We start from the raw sequence: 19,850 nt of genomic DNA on the forward strand, positions 1-19,850 counted from the left end.
TTATATTTATTACCCAAAGTTTAAAATTGGATAAGATCTTGAATATTTTTTTTATAGTAGTTTATTTTTCAACCTTGACTTTTAGATTGCTAAAAACACTGAACACATATATAAAAATTTTATTTATAAATTATTTTTTGTTTTTAAATATGTTGTTTGACTTTTTTCGTCCAAAAGTCAAACAATCGTAGTTAGGCTTTTGGAGTCAACGAACCGGTATATTCAACTCAACATGGTAGCAAGGCGAGGAGGTTTCGATTTTGAATCCTAGCTTAGTATGTTTCAGAATGCTTATGAACAACAGCAGTTTTAGTAACCTATTTTTATTGATGTTTCCATCAAACAGCAGTCAATTATCGATTTTGATGTTGGTAAGCAACTGTTGACCACGTGCTAATCAAGTTGTTGATTAATTAGTTTTCAAAATTCAAGTTGTTGCTAATTTTTCCCTTCAAGATTTATATTGATGTACCGACTTATCATGACCACTTTTTGTTAATAAGGTACATAATCTAATCTCTAAAGATTATCAGTGATTAAAGTTGCAACAGTACCGATCAACGGTAAAAAATATTCAGAAACGGAGGTAGCATGTGTTATATCAGTGGTATATTCTATTGAGCCGTAAGAATTGAGAGCATATATCAGTGCTATTCCCTCCGTTTTGCTACTAATATAAGACTTTCTAGTCCCGTCTAAATTTATATGGATGCTAATGAATCCAGATGAGATGACGTCTAAGTTTTCTTGAGTTAATGATGCCACATAGAATGATTAATCTAATATAGATGTAGACAACCATCGTCTTACTATTCTACACGTTACCCAGAGCGGCCCGGAAAGAAAGTCATGGTTAAATCTTTAAATATGATTGGGGCATTCAAGAGGTAGAGATTGATGCTACCTCAACATAACCACTAGAATTTAGTTGAGGGACAAATGGACACCGCCGAAGATCATAGAGACTAGTGTTTAAAAGGAAGGTAGAGATCAACTGTTAATTGGGCCCAAAAGAACGCAACTAATTAGGCCCAACAAAAAACGACCAAGAACTGTTCAAGAACTTCGGTGTTCTTTTCCTTCAATTATTGTTGGTTTTGTGCGCACGCTTTCTTAACTATATTTTTATATAAAGTTTCCATATAAAAGCTGATTATTACATATTTTTAAAGTAGATTTATAACTTTATAACAATTAATTTTATCATTTATACTATAATAGCTATCACAAAACTCAGATAATATTTCATCTTCATCTAACAAAATAACGGATCATGGCACAAAACAACAAAATACAGCTGAAATTTATCTATGCTGGTTTAAACCGATTTTTCCACGATAAAATTCATCCAAACCAAATCCAATACGGCCAAGATTCAAACACTCCAGTTCTTTCTACGTTTGGATCAAGAAACGGCTACATATACCCGACACGTACGGACTTACACCAAATTATTCCGACGCCAACGAATTTTAATACTACGATGGCGAAGAAAGGCAAGGCGAAGGCGAGCGACAGGCTGCGGCCGCCGCCGGCTTGACGGAGCTCGCCCTCCGCCTCTCCAGGGGGATCACGGCGGCTGCCGCCGGCGCCGAAGGCAACCTCTTGTTCTCGCCGCTATCCGTCTACGCCGCGCTCGCCCTGGTCGCCGAGGGAGCAGACGGCGGCACGCTCGCCGAGCTCCTGGCCGTCCTCGGCGCGGCGTCCCGCGACGAGCTCGGCGCCCTCGTCGGCCGCCTGGCGAGGCGGGCGCTCGCCGACCGGTCCGGCGGCGGCGGGCCGCGCGTCTCGTTCGCGTGCGGCGTGTGGCACGACGTGACCAGGACGCTCGCGCCGTCCTTCCGCGACGCCGCCGCCGGGTCCTTCATGGCGGAGGCCCGCGCCGTCGACTTCCGCGGACGGCCAGGGGAGGCAGTCGATCAGATCAACGCGTGGGTGAAGAAGGAGACGAATGAGCTCATCGACTCCGCCATCGACGGAGCCTTGCCCGCCGACGCCGACGTCGTCGTCGCCAACGCCGTCTACTTCAAGGGCAAATGGGAGGTTCCATTCAAGAAGAGCCTCACCATTACCGACAAGTTCCACCGCCTCGACGGCGCCGCCATCGACGCGCGCTTCATGCGGAGCTTCCGCCCCAGGCACCACATTGCCTGCCACGACGGGTTCAAGGTGCTCCGGCTGCCGTACGAGCAAGGGCATCGTCCGGCCTCGCCGCCGTCGCTCTTCTCCATGTGCGTCTTCCTGCCGGACGCGCGCGACGGGCTCTGGGACCTCCTCGACGAGATGGCATCAACGCCGGGCTTCCTGCAGGATCACCTGCCGACGAAAACCGTGCGGGTCGGCAAGCTGAGGCTGCCAAGGTTCAAGCTCACCTTCTCCGACAGCATCGCCGGCGTGCTCCGTGGCTTGGGTCTCGAGGTCACCTTCAGCGACGGGGAAGCCGACTTCTCCAAGATGGTGGTCGACGACGGCTCCGGACGGACGCTGTCGATGAGCAGCCTCGTCCACAAGGCCGTCATCGAGGTTAACGAGGAAGGGACCGAGGCAGCCGGCTACACCGGCGGCGTAATGTGCGGCGCGGGCCCGATGCGCCCACCGCCGGTGCTCGTGGACTTCGTCGCCGACCACCCTTTCGCCTTCTTCATCATCGAGGAGATGTCTGGCGCCCTCGTCTTCGCCGGGCACGTCGTTGACCCTAGCTCTGCGGCCGGAGCTCTGGACGACGACGACGACGTCGTTGACCCTAGCTCAACGCCGCCTAGAGATTTCGCCGCCGACTTCTTCGACTTGGAGATGGACGAACACCACCTCGGCATAATGGGATGCCTTCGTGTACTTTGCTACTGTTGCATCTGTTATTACTGCATGTCGTTAATTTGTGTGGGGTTTAGAAACTTGGTGACGTTCCTCCTCGGATGAATTGCAGTGTATAATATTCGAGTATTGAAGAGGTAATTTGCACGAAGTTTGCAAGTGCATAATAGTATATATATGCAGGAATTTGAGAAAATTTGGGAATTGATCAATGTATGTGTGTTAACCATGCGATGTTTCAGATAGACCATAGAAACTATTTGGAAAAAGTTAGACATATATATATTCTTCGTGTCAAAATTTAATTTTTTAATATTAAATTTGTTGTTAATGTTGAGATTTTTCGCCGATGTTTATTTTCTAGCCTTAGGCTTTTATATCGCTAAGAATATGTATATAAAAATTTTATTGCAAGTTTTTTTAAATATGCCATATGGATTTACGATGGAAACAATAGATCTGACAAAAAAACCGGACAAACCTAAGATTCATATTCCAAACATCAACTAAGTCACTAGTTCGACCTGAAACCAGTTCTAAAGAGATTTGCTCCGGTCCAACAAAAAGTATCTCGAGTACCAAATCGTTTTCTACTTTTGGATTTAGCTGAGTTGGATGTGCACGGTTAGATCCAACGATCAGAAACGATTTGGTACCGTGAGATATGGGTACCTCGAGGTATTTTTATTGGACTGAAGCAAATCGCGATATCAGAACACTACATATATGGGGAAAACAGAAGGTGAACCTAAAATTTACAATCCCTTGATCTGTACCTTAAACCTAGTTAGTGATATTCATATTTTTATTCATATTTTTTCATTTCCGAATATCTCATTTATTCACCCCAATTGACATCAATTAATTGGACCGATCCGGCTAGTCAGCGTAGGAGCTACCACATTAAAGTACAAAATCATCAAAATAGTAATGCAACCGGTGGCGGAATGAGCCCTAAACCTAGATTCATAATTCCTTTACGATCATATAAAATTATCATATAATTTTTTTTAAAAAAGCTAAAACTACATTAGCTTAGCACATAACATATGTCTACGTATACATATACCTAAACTTGACCTAGAAAATCTAAGTACGCGGATGCGGACGGACACACGGACTTGCGCTTAGAGATTCGATGAAATCCGCTTAGTTCATCGACAAACACATTATGGAAAACTGTTTTAAGCACACAGGTGGATGTCCATCCGTGTTCTTGCATGTCATCTAAATAATCATTAAAAAATATAAAAAATTTTGACTATAGATTAATATGAGTTATATCATTCCATAAACATGTAAGTTTAAATTCAATTTCTACAAGTTGTAGAAAAAAAACAAAAATAAACTAAAACTAGTATACACATTAATAATTATTTTTGTTATTTTTTTACCACATATAGAAGTCGAATTTGAACTTGCATATTTGTGAAGTATTAATCTATCTAATCTAATTTTTTAATATTTTTTTATGACAAAGCAGAATTACTTCGGTCCCCCGGCTGGTACCGGTCGGTACTAGTACCGGCAGGACTAACTCAACTCTAACCGTTAGATTAGAGGAGAATTAGCTGGGGTATGATGGTAATTAGCCTAGCATTAACAAGATAGGTTGCGCTGTGTCTCCCTTTTCTCGGTGGCACTGCGCCAGCGCTTCCATTTTCTCGGCGACGCACGTCTCCTCTTCCCCTCCGATTTTCAGCGGCGTACTTCTCCTCTTCCCCTCCAAATCTCAGTGCCGCAGGACAATTGGCACCCCGTAGCCGCTGTTTTCCAGCGAATCCTCCTCCGCAGCCACCGCCCCTTCGCGGTTTCCTCCTCCACGGCTGGCTCCTCCGTCGCCCAAGTTATCATCGCCGGTAGTGGAGAGAGAATAGAGAAAATGAGTCTACGAGCCTGCGAGATTCGACAAAGGGATCGATTGATCCATCCCAGTGTGAAAAGACAAACTTACCCCTATGAGAGGTAGAGAGGTTGTGGTGCCACCTCCACAAAACACCAGTACCGATCGGTACCGCCTCTCTCCTGTCCGTCCGATCTAAATACGTGTACGGCCTAGATTTAGTACTGCCAAGTACCATTATAATATGTTAGATTGTAAAAATTCTCATTTAAATAACATACAAGTAACGGGTGCATGTGCACCCGTATGCTAAAAACTGCATCCTAAACATTATTGCTTATAAGTTACAACTCGAGACGCCATAGCTGTATTGAGATGGACGCCAAGACGACGCTGAGCGAGATGCTGGGCGTGATGGCGGTGGGGCGGCCGCCGCCATGTCCCGGCCTGACGGAGCTCGCGCTCCGCCTCGCCAGGGGAATGCCGGCGCGCGCCGAGGGTGCCAACCTCGTCTTCTCGCCGCTGTCCGTGTACGCGGGCGCCGGCGGTGAGACGCGCGCCGAGCTCCTCGAATCTCTCGGCATGGGTTCACTCGACGAACTCGACGGCCTCGTGGGCCGCCTTGCCGACCGTTCCAGCGCTGGGGGCCCCCGTGTCTCGTTCGTGTCCGGCGTGTGGCACGACGTGAGCACGACGCTCGCGCCGTGCTTCCGCGACGCCGCCGTTGGGTCCTTCATGGCGGAGACGAGCGCCGTCGACTTCCGCACAAAGGTCGGCACTCTTACTCACGATCTCGTCGTCAATGCACTAATGCTTGTACTGAGCTTTTGCAATGCAGCCAGGGGAAGCAGTGCATCAGATCAATGCGTGGCGAAGAAGGCTACGAACAAGCTGATCGACTCGATCATCGACGGCGGTCTGCCGGCCGACACCGACGTCGTCGTCTCCACCGCCGTCTACTTCAAGGGCAGCTGGGAGGATCCATTCACGAAGAGGTCCACCAAGACCGACAAGTTCCACCGCGGCGTCTTCGCCGCCGCCGCCGTGGCTGTTCTCTATGTGCATATTCCTGCCGGACACCCGCGACGGTCTCTGGGACCTCCTCGACGAGATGGCCTCAACGCCAGGCTTCCTGCAGGCAATTAAAGCTGCGGACGATGGCGGTGGAAGTCCGCCATTTCATGCTGCCCAAGTTCAAGTTCACTTTCTCCGACGACATGGCCGGCGTCCTCCATGGCTTGGGGCTCGAGCTCACCTTCAGCGACGTCAAAGCCGACCTGTCCAACATGGTGGTGGACGACGGCTCCGGCTCCGGCAGGACGCTGTGGATGAACAGAGTGGTGCACAAGGCCGTCATTGAGGTGAACGAGGAAGGCACCGAGGCGGCTTCGCTCCTCGCCGACGCCAGGTGCGGCATGAGCATGTCGGAGAGCCCACCGCCGGTGCGCGTGGATTTCGTCGCCGACCATCCTTTCGCCTTCTTTGTCATCGAGGTTCGAGGAGACGTCGGGCGCCGTCGTCTTCGCCGGCCACGTTCTGGACCCCAGCTCACCGGCCGGAGCTTTGGACGATGACGACGACCGCCACGTCGGGATAGTGGGATCTCTTCGTCATCTTTTGGGTCTCGACATGTCGTTTCTTGGGTTTAGAAACAATGTCCTCCCAACAAGCCATGTTACGTTCTAATTGTTCATAGCTTTCAAGCAGATAAACTACATCTTGTCCCACATTTAAAATGCATAGTATTCAGTTTTATATTTGTGATCGATGATTGTTGACAACTACTTTTACTGACTAGGCTCTGCAAATCAAATGTTCATATGTACAAAATACAGACAAAAAACTCTGTAAAAAATAACAAAATCAGAGGTATAAACAATAAAGTGGACTACTTTAACTCTCAACATTATATAAATACAAAGGGTTTTTTTATCATCCTTGAAAAATAACTCAAGGTATCAAGAATTTTAGTACAAATTTTTGACGTTGAGATACTTTTTTAAGTACGGTAAAAAAAACTCTTATACAAAATACCTGCAAATTGCAGTATCATCTCCTCTAATGTACAAACTATAAAGTACTCTATCTGGTCAAAAATATTTATCATTTATGACAAAATTTAATCAAAGTTCTACAATTCCATCAAGCAATTTTTTCCTCAAATATTTAGTTTAAATACAAACAAATGGTATACATAATTTCTCCTCGAAAAATACTACCATAATATGATAAATATATCATAAATATATTAGGTTTTATAAATTTATTGTAACATAAATTGTTTATCGGTATTTTATAGATTTGATCAAATCTTATTCTAAACGATAAATACTTTTGACCGGACGTAGTACCAGCAAAGATTAAATCAGGAGTTGGTTGCAGAGGCAAGAAGCAGAGTCTTCTCCAAAATACGGCAACAGCTCTTGCTCCTAGTGCAAGTCCTCGCCGCCGCGCCGGCTGATCAGGGAACCTGCATGGCCTGGCGCCGGCGTCGGTGAGCATCTTCACTGCATGTGTACGGAGAGGTGAAGCCAGGCGTGGGCATTTAGGCTATCTTGGGCTATCTTCACTGCATTAGAAAACTATTGAGTCGCAGGCTTGGTAAATCTCTAGTATCACTTATGTGTGTACGAGGCTTGGCAGTAAATGTTTTGATTGAAAACATATATTCATGTATTTATTATTATTATTATTATTATTATTATTATTATTTTCTGTATTGTTTGGTGATCAGTATTCTCATGAGCTTAAAAATGCTTGTGGCCAAGGTCAAGATCTTAGTCCAAAATAGAAATTCAGGAGCATAGCTATTTGGGAGACCTCGAGAATTCTAGGTTGAATTCAAACTAAAACTATTATTTACTGTCAAAAAAGAATAATGATTCGTCGATGCCCAAGTGCGGCGCAGCCCCCTCCAGTCTGGAGATCGATCTCTCCAGTCTGGAGATCAACGACTTTGTTAAGCAAGGGTTACACGGTACGCTGTTCTGCGGCAAGTACCATGGCCGCGACGTCGCCGTGAAGCTGCTCGAGTGGGGACGGGACGGCCACTCCACGCCGGAAGAGATCGTCCGCCTTGGAGACTCGCTGCGGGACGCGGTCGACGCCTGGCACGAGATGGACCATCCGAACATTGCCAGGCTCGTCGGCGCATTCGTTGGTATCTCGCCACCACCGGACACAACGTCCTTCGTCCTGGTCGAGCATCTCACCGGAGGAACATTGAAGGACCATCTTATCAAGCATATCAACTGCAAATTATCGTACCAGAACGCCGTCAACTTCGCGCTGTCAATGGCGAGAGGGTTGAGCTACCTACACTCGAGGAAGATCGTGCACCGCAGTGTCAAGACCGAGAATATGCTCCTCGACGACAAGCTCAACCTCAAGATTGTGGACTTTGACGTGGCCTGCATTGACTCTGACCCAAAGGACATAACCGCAGTGACAGGCACACCGGGCTACATGGCGCCGGAGGTGCTTACCGAAAAGTCGTATAACTACAAGTGCGACGTGTACAGTTTTGGCATTTGCCTATGGGAAATCTACTGCTGCGAGATGGCCTACAAGGACGCCAGCTTCGCTGACATCAAATCAGCGGTTCTCAACAAGCACCTAAGACCCAAGATCCCAAAGTGTTGCCCACGAGACATGGCACGCATTATGAGGAGGTGCTGGGACGCCGAGCCGGCGTCACGTCCAGAGATGCAGGAGGTGGTGGAAATGCTGGAGAAGCTCAACACCAAGAAAGGCCATGGCATGGTACCAGCGGGAGAGCCTTCCGGTTGCTTCTGTTTCTCTATTAGGCGTCGTAGCCTTTAGATTGAAATGACTCTCCCGTAGATATTGTGTTCAATTAATTTGACGCTATGTGCACATACAATATATTCATGTACACATTCATCCCTCTTCGAGATACATGTAAGCATGTCACTCTATTATTAATGATAGTAGGACATGAGAACATATTTTCCTTCTCCCCTTGTGCACCGTTTGTGCTAGAGTTAGGAGATTATTAAAATTTACATGTATGCCAAGGGTGTCCACTGCGGTACATTTATACGGAGTATTGTGTACACTATAGGTCACCTTACATATTTTAGTACGTGTCTTATATATTATAAAATTGATGTATATTTGAAGATCTAATATATACATGGTAATTTTTATATAACAGAACTTATATCTCAAGAAATACAAAATAACATATGTAAAATTTGGTAGGCAGCTCACACTTCTCATTTGCTTTTTTTCATGCATCACATATCTGAATTTTTGTAAATACAAAAAATATTTTTACACAGCACACACATGTTTTAATTATTATACACTTCGTGTACTTGTATATGTTTTTTAAGGCATATCTCAACTTCATCACTAACATATATCTCAAATGTTTTACACGGACATATCTGAAAAATATATCTTAACTATATATATGTAGATATCTAATTTTTTTATATATATGACCAAATCCCAAAATTTATAGCTTGAGATTTACACATAGCTTCATTTCTACACGTGAACATCTGAAAACTTTACACTTAAACATCTCAAAATCAGCCACACATTCGTAAGATATTCCAATAAGTGTACTTGTACACTAGACCTATTCCAATTTTTACAAATTTGCATAGAGGGAGGCCGTTGAGCCTGTTCGAGACCAAAAAAAAAAGAGAAATAACACAAATACTAAATCTGAGAAAAAAAAGACTTAACGAAGAGTCGTTAGGCAAAATTCCACTTCCAGTGCTTCCACGTCAAAGCAGATTCAAAACTCCACGGCTCATTTTAGAGGAATCCACTACAATTGGTTAGAAAAACAAACCAACCGCTTAGGGCACCTCCAATGCGGTGCTTATATAGGCTCTTAAATAGGTTCTTATGTATAGTGCTTAGCTCAATCTGTTTTTAAGCACCTCCCCAAGCACCTAGCGTTGGAGGTGTCCTTATAGCGCAATTAAGCGCGTAGCCCATCGGGTTACCCATTTAATAGGCCTATAAGCGGGTTCGTGGGCTAGCCCACTTATACCCTCTAAATCATAGGAGGATGTACACTCAAACTGCTCTGTTCACCCCGATATTCTAGAACAATAAGTAAACTCCAAGCAGAAAAATATCAGTTTCGCCAACGTCACATGGATAGTCCTCCACAAGCACCTGCGGCCCGAGATCCCAAAGTGCTGCCCACGGGACATGGCACGCATCATGAGGTGGTGCTGGGGCACCGAGACGGCGTTGCGTCCGGGGATGTAGGATATGGAGGAAATGCTAGAGAAGCTAGACACCAAAAAAGGTTGCTTCATGGTGCCAGTGGGTCAGCCTTCTGGTTACTTCTGCTTCTCAATCAGGTGTCTTTTCTACTAGATTGATATGAATCTCGTTCGAGCTACTATTTCTTCAATCTACGGTTGTGTGCATATATCTCGTTGGTTGCTTCTCCTTCTCAATCAGATGCCTTTTCTAGAGGCTAGAGGTGTGGCCGCCCTTGGCCCCCAAATCACAGGCCCCTACCACTACCCAGGGCGACCCCCCTCCCATGGCTCCTTAGCCTCTTGGTATGATCCGTTGTCCGCTGATGGGCTGTTCGCATATCGGCACCATGCACCCACCCAGTTACGCCCGAGGCCCGAAGCCGACTCTCATCTATTTGACTGATCACATGTCTATCGCAGTCATGTGTCATCTTGTCTCCTCACTGGGACCATTGCACTTGCGTTGCTGCATCCAGATCTTGGAGAAGTCGAGAGCGAGTAGTCTGAGGGCATTCACAGTGGAGAATACTCCCTCGTTTGTCACATCGATAAAATTACTTCACAGACCACTTGATTCACAGTGCAAACCACTTGAAAATAGAACCCATGTCAGCTTTAAGTGGGACCCACCGCTCCCTCCTCACTCCTCCCTCTCCCTGCAGCTCCCTCCTCCCTCTTTCTATCTTTCACCTCCTCTTTCATCTCCAGATCTGCGACGATGGTGGAGTGGCATCGGCAGGTGGTACGGAGGGCAGCTAGCGCCAGAGCGCGGCAGGCCTCAAGGTGCACCGAGGACATCGGCAGCGACGCAGAGCTGAGGAGGACGTCGACGGTGCGGAGCTGAGGCGGACATCGATGGCGCGGATCACGCGAGGGCGTCGGTGGCGGCGTAGAGCTTAGGCGGGCATCGACAGCATGGAACTCTCAAAGGCGCGGCGACCCAGAGCTCACGAGGACGTCGACGACGGCGCAGGAGGGCGCCTAGGCAACACGACATGGCTGCGAGCTCTCGCAGTGCGTCGCTCTAGACGGTTCTTCACCGAGCTCGAGGCAGAGAGACGCGATGTTTTGCGAGGACGCGTGGAGCTCCATAGGCCGCTTGAAAAAGGACCAACGACACTCTCTATCCACCGTGGCGGGCTGAGGCTCCACGCCACCTCAGCCTACTGTGAATGGCCTAATGCGGATGCTGCACGCGTTGGAGGATACTAGAGTCGTATATGGAAAATACATGCTTGACTCGATCGATAGGATGACGGGTAGGCCTGGGCGTTCGGTCTCGGATTCGGTCTTCGGTCTCCAGAGAAAATTCGGTCTTTCACAACTCGGGTCCGATCGGTCTTGAAAAGAACGCAAAACCGAGAAATTTGGTCTCGGTCTTGTTCGGTCTCGGTCTCAGTCCTAACCGAAGTGTCCAAAATTTTAGAAGGTCAATATCAGCACGAATGCTGATTATGATCACACGATATTACATTATATTAGAAGGTCAATCAAGGATAATCCATCGGATCAAAGGATGGATTGAATTCAGAAAGTTTTGGCGTCATTGACAAATAGGAAACCCTAAGTTTAAATTAGGGTTACGATTTCAGTGTTTCGGAAGGCGATGAAACCAGCGTTATTTATCTTTCCATTTAAGTTAAGCATAATTCATATAACTTACTAATAATTATCAAACAGTTTATGGATAAAACTTATATATAAGTATGGTTAGCTATCTAAAACAAAGGCTAGAAATAAACTAAAATAAAAATCATTGAAATTAATCTGAAATTAAAAATTAAAATTTAGCTTATAAGTACAGAACCGTAAACGAAACGATGGGGGCTTACATTCGTGATGATTCTTGACAACTACTTTTACTGACGAGACAATGCAAACCAAATGTTGATATGTACAAACTCCATAACAAAATCGGAGGCAGAAACTACAAAAGTGGACTACTTTTAATTGTCAACATTTTACAAAATACCTGCAAATTGCATTATCATCTATTCTAATGTAGAAAAATATGAAGTAGTAGTACACAGCAAAGATTACATCAGGAGTTGGATGCAGAGGCAAGAAGCAGAGTCTACTCTAAAATTCAGCAGCAGCTCTTGCTCCTGGTGCAGGTCCTCGCCGCAGCCGCCGGCGGCTGGCCACGGGGGCTGCACGGCCCGGCGCCGGCGTCGGTGAGCATCTTCACCACGTCCCTCATCGTCGGACGCCCCGCCGGTAGCTTGGCGGTGCAGAGCACGGCGACCTTGAGCACCTTGATCATGTCCTCCCTGTCCCTGGCCGACGCCGGCGCCGCCACGCGCTGGTCCAGCACGTCGTCGAGGCTCTCCGCGGCGAGCTTGGCGGACAGCCAGAACACGATGTCCTTCCCCTCGCCGAACGCCGGGTCGATCGGGGTCCGGCCGGTGACGAGCTCGAGCAGCACCACGCCGAAGCTGTACACGTCCGTCTTCTCCGTCACCTTCATGGAGTAGGCGAGCTCTGCCAAACGTGGATTGATTTCGGAGTCAGTACGAATTTGGAGTTGTTTTTTGATTGAATTCGTTTGAAAAAGAAGATGATAAAGTTGGGTTTGAAGTTTAATTTTACCGGGGGCGAGGTAGCCGTGGGTGCCGGCGAAGCAGCTGAACTCGGCGGAGTCCTCGGCGGCGATCTTGGCGATGCCGAAGTCGGCAATCTTCGCCTCGTAGTCCTCGTCGAGGAGGATGTTGGTGGACTTGATGTCGCGGTGGATGATCGCCGGCGTGCAGTCGTGGTGGAGGTACATGAGCCCCTTGGCCGCGCCGAGCGCAATATTGCACCGGCGTGGCCAGTCGAGCTCGGCGGCCCCGACGGCGCCGCCCTTGGTCTCTCGCCGGAGCGCCTGGTAGAGGTTGCCCCGTGGCATGTACTCGTAGACGATGAAGTTGAGCTCGCCGCGGGAGAGGCACGCGTGGAGCTTAAGGATGTTGCGGTGGCGGACCTTCCCGAGGATGGCCATCTCCGCCGCCATCACCCTCGCCGCGTCGCCCTTCCACAGCCGCTTCACCGCCACCACCATGCCGCCGCCGCCCTTCAGCGCCAGCCGGTACACGCGCCCCGTGCCGCCCGACCCGATCAGGTTCTCCTCCCCGACGGCGCATATCTCGTCGGCGTCCAGCTCCGGCGGGTGGAACGACTCCAGCTTCCACTGCTCGCCGCACCCGCCGCCCTGCTCCATGTCCCTCTTCTTGAGCTCCTCCAGCTTGAAGCTCCGGTAGCTCACGAAGAGGATGCCGACCACGAGCAGCAGCATCGCCGACACGAGCACCGGCACGAGGACGAACGACCTACGTGCGAGCCCGTCGTGGTGGTTGTCCTCCACCTTGCACACGCCTAGGTCCGACCTGCCGTCGACGCAGAGCCCCGGGTTCCCCGCGAACGCCACGTCGCCGTTGATCACGAGAAGCCCCGGCGGCACGTTCCCGGTGAGTCGGTTCGACGAGAAGTCGACGGAGCTCAGCTTGAGCACCTGGAGCTGCGTCGGGATCGTACCGGTGAGCGCGTTGTGTGAGAGATTGAGAGAGTTGAGCGACGACAGCGACGACAGCGTCGCCGGGATCGGCCCGGTGAGCGCGTTCCGGGACACGTCGATCTCGACCAGCCGGGCGCAGCCGCCGATGTCGCCCGGAAGCCGGCCGGTCAGCGCATTCTCCTCCAGGTGCAGCGCCGTCAGCTGGGACAGGCTCCCGATCTCCGGCGGTAACTCGCCGGAGAACGAGTTGTTCGAAAGGTACAGCTTCTGGAGCTGGCCGAGCCGGCCGATCTCCGCCGGGATCTCGCCGTCGAACCGGTTGTTCTGCAGCCAGAGCTGGTTAAGGCTCTGCGCCTTGCCGATCGCCGGCGAGATGCTTCCGGTGAACCCGTTATCCGACACGTCAATGATGGTCGCCGCCGGGAGCGCCCATAGCCCCGCCGGGAGGCTGCCGGTGAGCTTGTTCTTGTTGATCCGGAACCTCTGCAAGCTGTCGCACGCCGAGTACTCCTCCGGGAGGTCGCCGGAGAAGCCGTTCTGGAGGGCGAGAAGGTACTGCAGGTTCTTGCCCTGGCAGAGATACCTCGGGAACGGCCCGGAGAAGGCGTTCTCGGAGATGTCCACGCTGTTCAGCGGCGAGTACCGGCCGATGTTCGCCGGGAACTCGCCGGAGAAGTGGTTCTCGTAGGCGGAGAAGCTCTTCAAGAACCTCAGCTCGCCCCACGCCGCCGGGATCGGCCCGGACAGGTTGTTCCGGTAGAGCTGTATCACCTCGAAGTTCTCGAGCGCCGCGAGCTCCGGCGGGATCCTGCCGCTGAGCTGGTTCCGGGACACGTCGATCTCGCGCAGCTTGGTCAGCTTCCCTAGCTCCGGCGGAAGCTCGCCGCTCAGATTGTTCCCATACAGCTCGATCTTCCACAGCTCCCGGAGGTTGCCGATAGCCGCCGGGATCACGCCGGCGAGGTTGTTCATCGACATGTCGAGCGTCTCCAGCGCCGTGAGCTCGAAGATGGATTCGGGTATCCGCCCTCTCAGGTTGGAGCTCGCCAAGTACAGATACGTCAAGTTCTTGAGGTTCCCGATGCTCGCCGGCGTCTCCCCTAGTTCATAGCTGTTCATGCCGACGCTGAGCGTGACGAGTCCGGACAGGTTGCCGACCCACGCCGGGAACCTCCCGGAGAAGCCGTTGTTCTCGACGTCGAGCGTGTCGAGCGCCGCCAGCGCCGACAGGTCCGGCAGCTCGCCGGTGAGGCCGTTGCAGGAGAGGTTGAGGAACCGGAGGCGGGTGCAGTTGCCCAGCTCCGGCGGCACGCTCCCGGACAGCGAGTTGGAGTCGAGCTCGAGCCGCGTCAGCGCCGCCAGCGCGCCGATCGCCGGCGGTATCCTGCCGGACAGGTTCATGCTCGACAGCGAGAGCTCGGTGACGGCGCCGGTGCTCCGGTCGCACCGCACGCCGAGGAAGCGGCACGGCGAGGTGGCGTTCGTCCATGTCTGAAGATTGTTCAGAGGGTCAGCCAGGCCGGCCTTGAGCTCGAGCAGCGCCTGAATCTGGTGGTCAGGTTGGCAGCTCGAGCTGAGCAAGAGTGAGAGGAGTGTGGTGAGATGGAGGCAGCAGCAGACAAGGATGTGGCTTCTCATTGCTGGCAAATCTGACAGCAAGCTTGATCACATTGGGGTTCAAGTTCAGTGTTGTCCTGGTGTTTGATTCAGAAGATCTGCAAGCAAAAAAAGGATGTGATTTGTCAGATTAGGATCCAATTTATGGTGCTGCTACTATTAGGTCAGTTCAGGAGGAGAGTGAGAGGATTCATCATTTGACATGACTGAAGGTTTTGGAAGATTCTACATAACATAACTGTTTCCTGGTGGTTCAGTACATGGATTTTCCATGTTGGAGGACTAGCTGTTATGATGACATGGATCCACACTGATCAGCAGTGCAAAACAAAGGGTATTTTTACATGTGGTAGTGGATAACTTTATAAAATTCACACACCATCCTTTTTGGTTTTTCTTATGTTTATAAGCTAAATTTTAAAATTTTAACTTTAAATGTGGAGTTGATTTTAAGGTTTTTTATTATAGTTTATTATTAAGTTTTAGTTTTTAGGTCGCTATAACAGGTATAGTTTATTATCATGTTTTGGTTTTTAGATCGCTATGAACAAGTATATAAAAATTTTATTCCAAATTATTTTCTGTTTCCAGATATACTTTTTGCTTTTCTTTTAAAAATCCAAAAGATGACCCCACAGTATGCTGACAAGCCAGATAAGAAAGCACACTTTTGTCTTCAAAACAAAAACCCTGAAGCCTACAATAATCTGAAGAAATTTCTCAAAACCATAACTATACCGCTATGAACTGTTGCCCCTTTCTTGTAGACTGAAAACTTTATTAGGGTCATCATATATTTGCAAAAAAAAAAATAATATATAAATAAGAATTTTACATATGTGTTTTAGCTATCTAAAAGCGGAGCTGGTTTGTAAGCATAAAACAAAAAGACAAACCTCTAGCTCATGCATGATCATAAGGTCAGACTCAAACAGTGTGTATGTGCCCCAAAACTTCGCACAATTGATTTGTGATTTGGACATTCCAAAGTTGCTTTGGTTTGTAAGCCACATGTTCAGAGATCATGACATTCCAGCTACCACCCTTCCAAACCCCTCTCACTACATCATCAGCAAAAATGCACTAGAATGCCACCACATGGCACATGAAAAAACTTCCACTAATTTAATCAAGTAATGGCTGCACACACAAAAAAAAAAAGGCCAGAGCACTAGCTGCAAAATGTAATGGGGTCAGATGATGAAATGCACACTACTCTTGGGGAAGAAAAAAAAGGTGGTCAAGGGGCAAATTTAGTGGGAATTTGCTTTACCAGTTACTATTTTAGTCAGATATCAGTGTCTAGCATGACAAATGGCCTGAACATTTGTGTTTGGTTGGATAACAAACCCATCCTAGGAACGACACGATAGGACCAAACCTGTAAAGACAAACTTATTGGTGATGGAATTCTTATGCAGTTTTTGGTATTCAATGTAAAACACACTTTTGACCTAATTTGTTTGCCCAAGATTATATCTGCATGTGTCCTTTCTATAAAAATACGATTTGCTTCAGTCCAATAAAATGTGGTACCTCGAGGTACTGGTATCTTACGATACTATATTATTTTTCACCATTAGATCCACCTCAAGATACTTTTTGTTGGACTGAAGCAAATCTCTACAAATATATAATTTTCAGTTCTAACTACATAGGTTGGTTCTCATATGTTCTGTATAAATACTGCTCAGAATTTGACTAGTAAACCGCCACTTTTGGTGGTCTGACAAACATATGTCTCTATTGGACGCATAGTTGTTTGACAAATCATACCAAGATATTATCAATTTGTTGGTATGCACAGGTAAATGCTATGACAGTTAAAATTTCCTTTTCCGTCTATAACTCAAAATTATATGTCATTTTAATTTTATTATTAATTCGGATATGGGTTAATATGATGTTTTTAATACATATATAGCGCTAAAACTAAAGATATTCAAATTATTTGAAAAATTCAAGGATGCAGACCCACATTTATTGCTTATTTTAAACAGTTTGTTTCCACTTCAGAGATAACTGCTGGCTATTTGATTTGTTACCTGATATATTATGAAGTCTATTCATCAGTCATTCTCGGTATGCCAAATAGGCATGTCTATTTTAATCTTTAGTAGCATCTTGCACACAAGAGCTGTAACATATATCAACTATAGAAAATAATATGCACATAAACAATTAATTTTTAAGTCTAAAAATTATAAATAAGACTAGATGCATGAGACGAAACGAGCACGGTATAAAGATTCAAATTTGTTTGTCTTGTATATTACTTCCTTCGCTCAACACTCAAGAATATTTATCATATTTATCGTTTAGGATAATGTTTAATTAATCTAACCATCGATAATTTCTTAAACACTTAGTTTAAATATAAGACATATGATACACATAAATTCTCCTTAAAAAGTAATATCATAATAAAATAAACTTATTAGATTTTATGTATTTATTTTAATACAAAATTGTTTGTAGGAATTTTAGAAATTTGATCAAATTTTGTACTATATGATAAATATGTTTTACTTGAGGGAGTACAAACAAACACGCATACATACCTATGTACATCTATGTGCACAATTGATTGAAGAACTAGCTAGACTGATAATAACTGTAGAAAATACCGTCACAACTAACTCCCTGTTTGTAAAAAGTAAATATGTTTGCTTGTTTAAACCTGGCCTTCCTTCTATTTTAAAAGAAGCTGAATATTCTGAATTATTTTACCATCTTTTACCAAGAACTGCAAATATCTTGGAACCGTATCTTCATGTATCATGAAGTTCTTTTTTTTTCACCTAAACATAGGTGTATGATGTATCTCAAATAGTGAGACAGAGTAACAAAAACATGAGTGTGATGTATGTCATCACAGATTAAAAAAAAAACTACTGAACCCTGTTTAATTAGAGCTGTAAGATCAATTGCTGTCAGACAGACAGCTAAAAGCAGAGTTCACCCCTTGGGGATGCGTCTTTCCCATCGGTATCACAAAATCACATAAGGATTCATAAGTTTCATATGCTCTGTAGTTTGTACCGTCCTATCAAAAAAAAAAAAACATTGAAAGGAATATCGTCTTCGTTATGGCCGGCAAACGTAGACATGCTGACAGACGACATGCATGCATCCTTCTTTTTTTCAGGCTTAGAGCAACTGCCATGTGGGACCAGAAAAATCACCTACTTCTACTGTTTTGTAGGCAGCTTAGTTCTAATGTCTGCAGCATAATCGAAATGGAAACTCCCACCAAATAGATGAACCCAAAAATCTAATTGTAAATTAGGATGAAATGGCTTCAAAATGTTCTAAGGTGAGAAGTTACAAGGAAGAGGAATTTTGTGGTGATTGAGGAGGTATCCGAGGTAATTACATTCTATTGTATGAAATTCGGTACCTCTCATGTTTCTCTTCAATGATCGTTAAAAAAATATAAAGTTACAGATGGCAACAATTGTTTACTACCTAAGTGCATGATGACATGAGCTCCATACAATCATGGACAGCGAACTATAGCAGAACTGAAAAGAACAGCTAGATGTGCAATTTGACAGAGCAAACTAGCCATGAACTGATTCCATAGCCAACAGAAAGCAACCAAATCTCTCAAGAGAACGCAGAAACATTAGTACCTCTGACAAAAATTTCAGATACCTCTCAGCATCTCTTGGAACACCCACTGTAGTCTGTTCCTCCTCCTTATCCAACCTTGTCTTCCCAATCTCTACTTCACTTTCTTCAGATTCCTATCCTCTCAACAATACACTCAAATAGCAACAGCAGCAGCAGCAGCAGAAAGAGCAAGAAACTGAAGCTACAAGATACTGCTGAATTCTTCAGATAAAGGCAGGCAACCAAGCTTGAGTTTATTCAGTGTGGAAGCTTGAGAGGAGAGGGGGAGAAGAGGGGAGAGTAGGCAGGAGTTTATTAACCAGCCAGAAAAGAGCAGAGAAGCTTGCTATTTGAAGTAGCCACTACTAGCACATAGCATACGCAGGACCAGGGAGCCATGCAAATGTTTCTGGCTTTGTTTATGGTGTGTGTGTGGGGGTGAATCAGCAAGATGGATGGATGGATGCACTGCACTGCACTGTTGTGATGTGCAGCCAAGATGGTGATGGATATGCTGCTGCTGCAACTGAAAATGGAACTGAAAATACAAATGCAGTAGAGTAGAGGAGAGGAGAGGAGGTTGTTGCTTGTGGGAGTGCCGTTTGGGCTGTGGCAGCCGGCCCCCTTGGGCCCTTTGTGCTGCTGGTGGGTGGTGGCTGGCTGGCTGTCCTGGATTTTCTGTACCACAATAGAGACTAGCCCCAGCACAAGCAGGATTTTCACATGGATCTTTGCATTTCTAGCATCGTGCTTATCTTAATGCAGGCGTATTGGTATTCGTTAGTTCAGTATTTTGCTTTATTGATAAACTAATAAAATGGTAAAACTTGGCACGTATAGCACTAGCGAACTTAATTAACAGATAAAAGGAAAAACCTCAAAGATGAAAGACCCATTGACATATAATATGTGCAATGTGCTTTCTATTATTTGTAAAAAGTGAAAGAGAAAGTTCTACCATGAAACATCACTGGTTATATATTTTAGGACGAGCAAATCAGTGAAGTTTTCAACCAACGTGTACCTCTCCACTCATACTACCTCTCGCAAACCACTACATCTACAACAAAACAATAGTAAGAAATTGTAGCAAAAATATATTTTACCACGGTCCATTTATTGTTTTGGCTATTGACATATCTAGGGTTATAAGAACGAGTGGTCTAACTTACTTTTTTTATCATGCTAAATATATAATACTAATATAAAATCG

At 46.4% G+C, this 19,850-nt stretch overlaps 3 protein-coding genes and 1 pseudogene across 4 annotated transcripts; 3 read left to right on the forward strand and 1 right to left on the reverse strand.

Annotated features, from left to right (window-relative positions):
• Positions 1-1,273: 1,273 nt before the first annotated feature.
• LOC102721686 (putative serpin-Z5) lies at positions 1,274-2,919 on the forward strand. Its single transcript, XM_006663250.2, has 2 exons — positions 1,274-1,316; positions 1,493-2,919. The coding sequence occupies exons 1-2, from the start codon at positions 1,274-1,276 to the stop codon at positions 2,917-2,919; spliced, it is 1,470 nt and encodes a 489-aa protein (XP_006663313.2).
• Positions 2,920-5,032: 2,113 nt separating this feature from the next.
• LOC102721968 lies at positions 5,033-6,343 on the forward strand (annotated as a pseudogene).
• Positions 6,344-7,546: 1,203 nt separating this feature from the next.
• LOC102722257 (serine/threonine-protein kinase STY13-like) lies at positions 7,547-8,479 on the forward strand. The gene has a single exon (XM_006663251.1). The coding sequence runs from the start codon at positions 7,547-7,549 to the stop codon at positions 8,477-8,479; it is 933 nt and encodes a 310-aa protein (XP_006663314.1).
• Positions 8,480-11,709: 3,230 nt separating this feature from the next.
• On the reverse strand, positions 11,710-19,205 carry LOC102705199 (receptor protein-tyrosine kinase CEPR2-like). Of its 2 annotated transcripts, none has more exons than XM_040529143.1 (3): positions 18,680-19,205; positions 12,502-15,120; positions 11,710-12,393 (listed from the first exon to the last, which is right to left on the reverse strand). In XM_040529143.1, the coding sequence occupies exons 2-3, from the start codon at positions 15,041-15,043 to the stop codon at positions 11,999-12,001; spliced, it is 2,937 nt and encodes a 978-aa protein (XP_040385077.1). In that variant the 5' UTR covers positions 15,044-15,120; positions 18,680-19,205; the 3' UTR covers positions 11,710-11,998. The 2 variants fall into 2 exon arrangements, with proteins under 2 accessions (XP_040385077.1, XP_040385076.1); XM_040529142.1 differs by having other exon boundaries at positions 18,658-19,205.
• Between the last annotated feature and the right edge of the window lie 645 nt (positions 19,206-19,850).

The sequence above is a fragment of the Oryza brachyantha genome, chromosome 11 (genome assembly GCF_000231095.2).
Source record: "Oryza brachyantha chromosome 11, ObraRS2, whole genome shotgun sequence".
Classification (NCBI taxonomy): domain Eukaryota; kingdom Viridiplantae; phylum Streptophyta; class Magnoliopsida; order Poales; family Poaceae; genus Oryza; species Oryza brachyantha.

Coding starts and splice junctions, on each gene's coding strand:
- LOC102721686 (XM_006663250.2), top strand. CDS start 1,274: ATGGCACAAAACAACAAAATACAGCTGAAATTTATCTATGCTG. Junction 1,317..1,492: donor GCTGAAATTTATCTATGCTG/GTTTAAACCGAT, acceptor ACGATGGCGAAG/AAAGGCAAGGCGAAGGCGAG.
- LOC102722257 (XM_006663251.1), top strand. CDS start 7,547: ATGCCCAAGTGCGGCGCAGCCCCCTCCAGTCTGGAGATCGATCTCTCC.
- LOC102705199 (XM_040529143.1), bottom strand. CDS start 15,043: ATGAGAAGCCACATCCTTGTCTGCTGCTGCCTCCATCTCACCACACTC. Junction 12,394..12,501: donor CCACGGCTACCTCGCCCCCG/GTAAAATTAAAC, acceptor CACGTTTGGCAG/AGCTCGCCTACTCCATGAAG.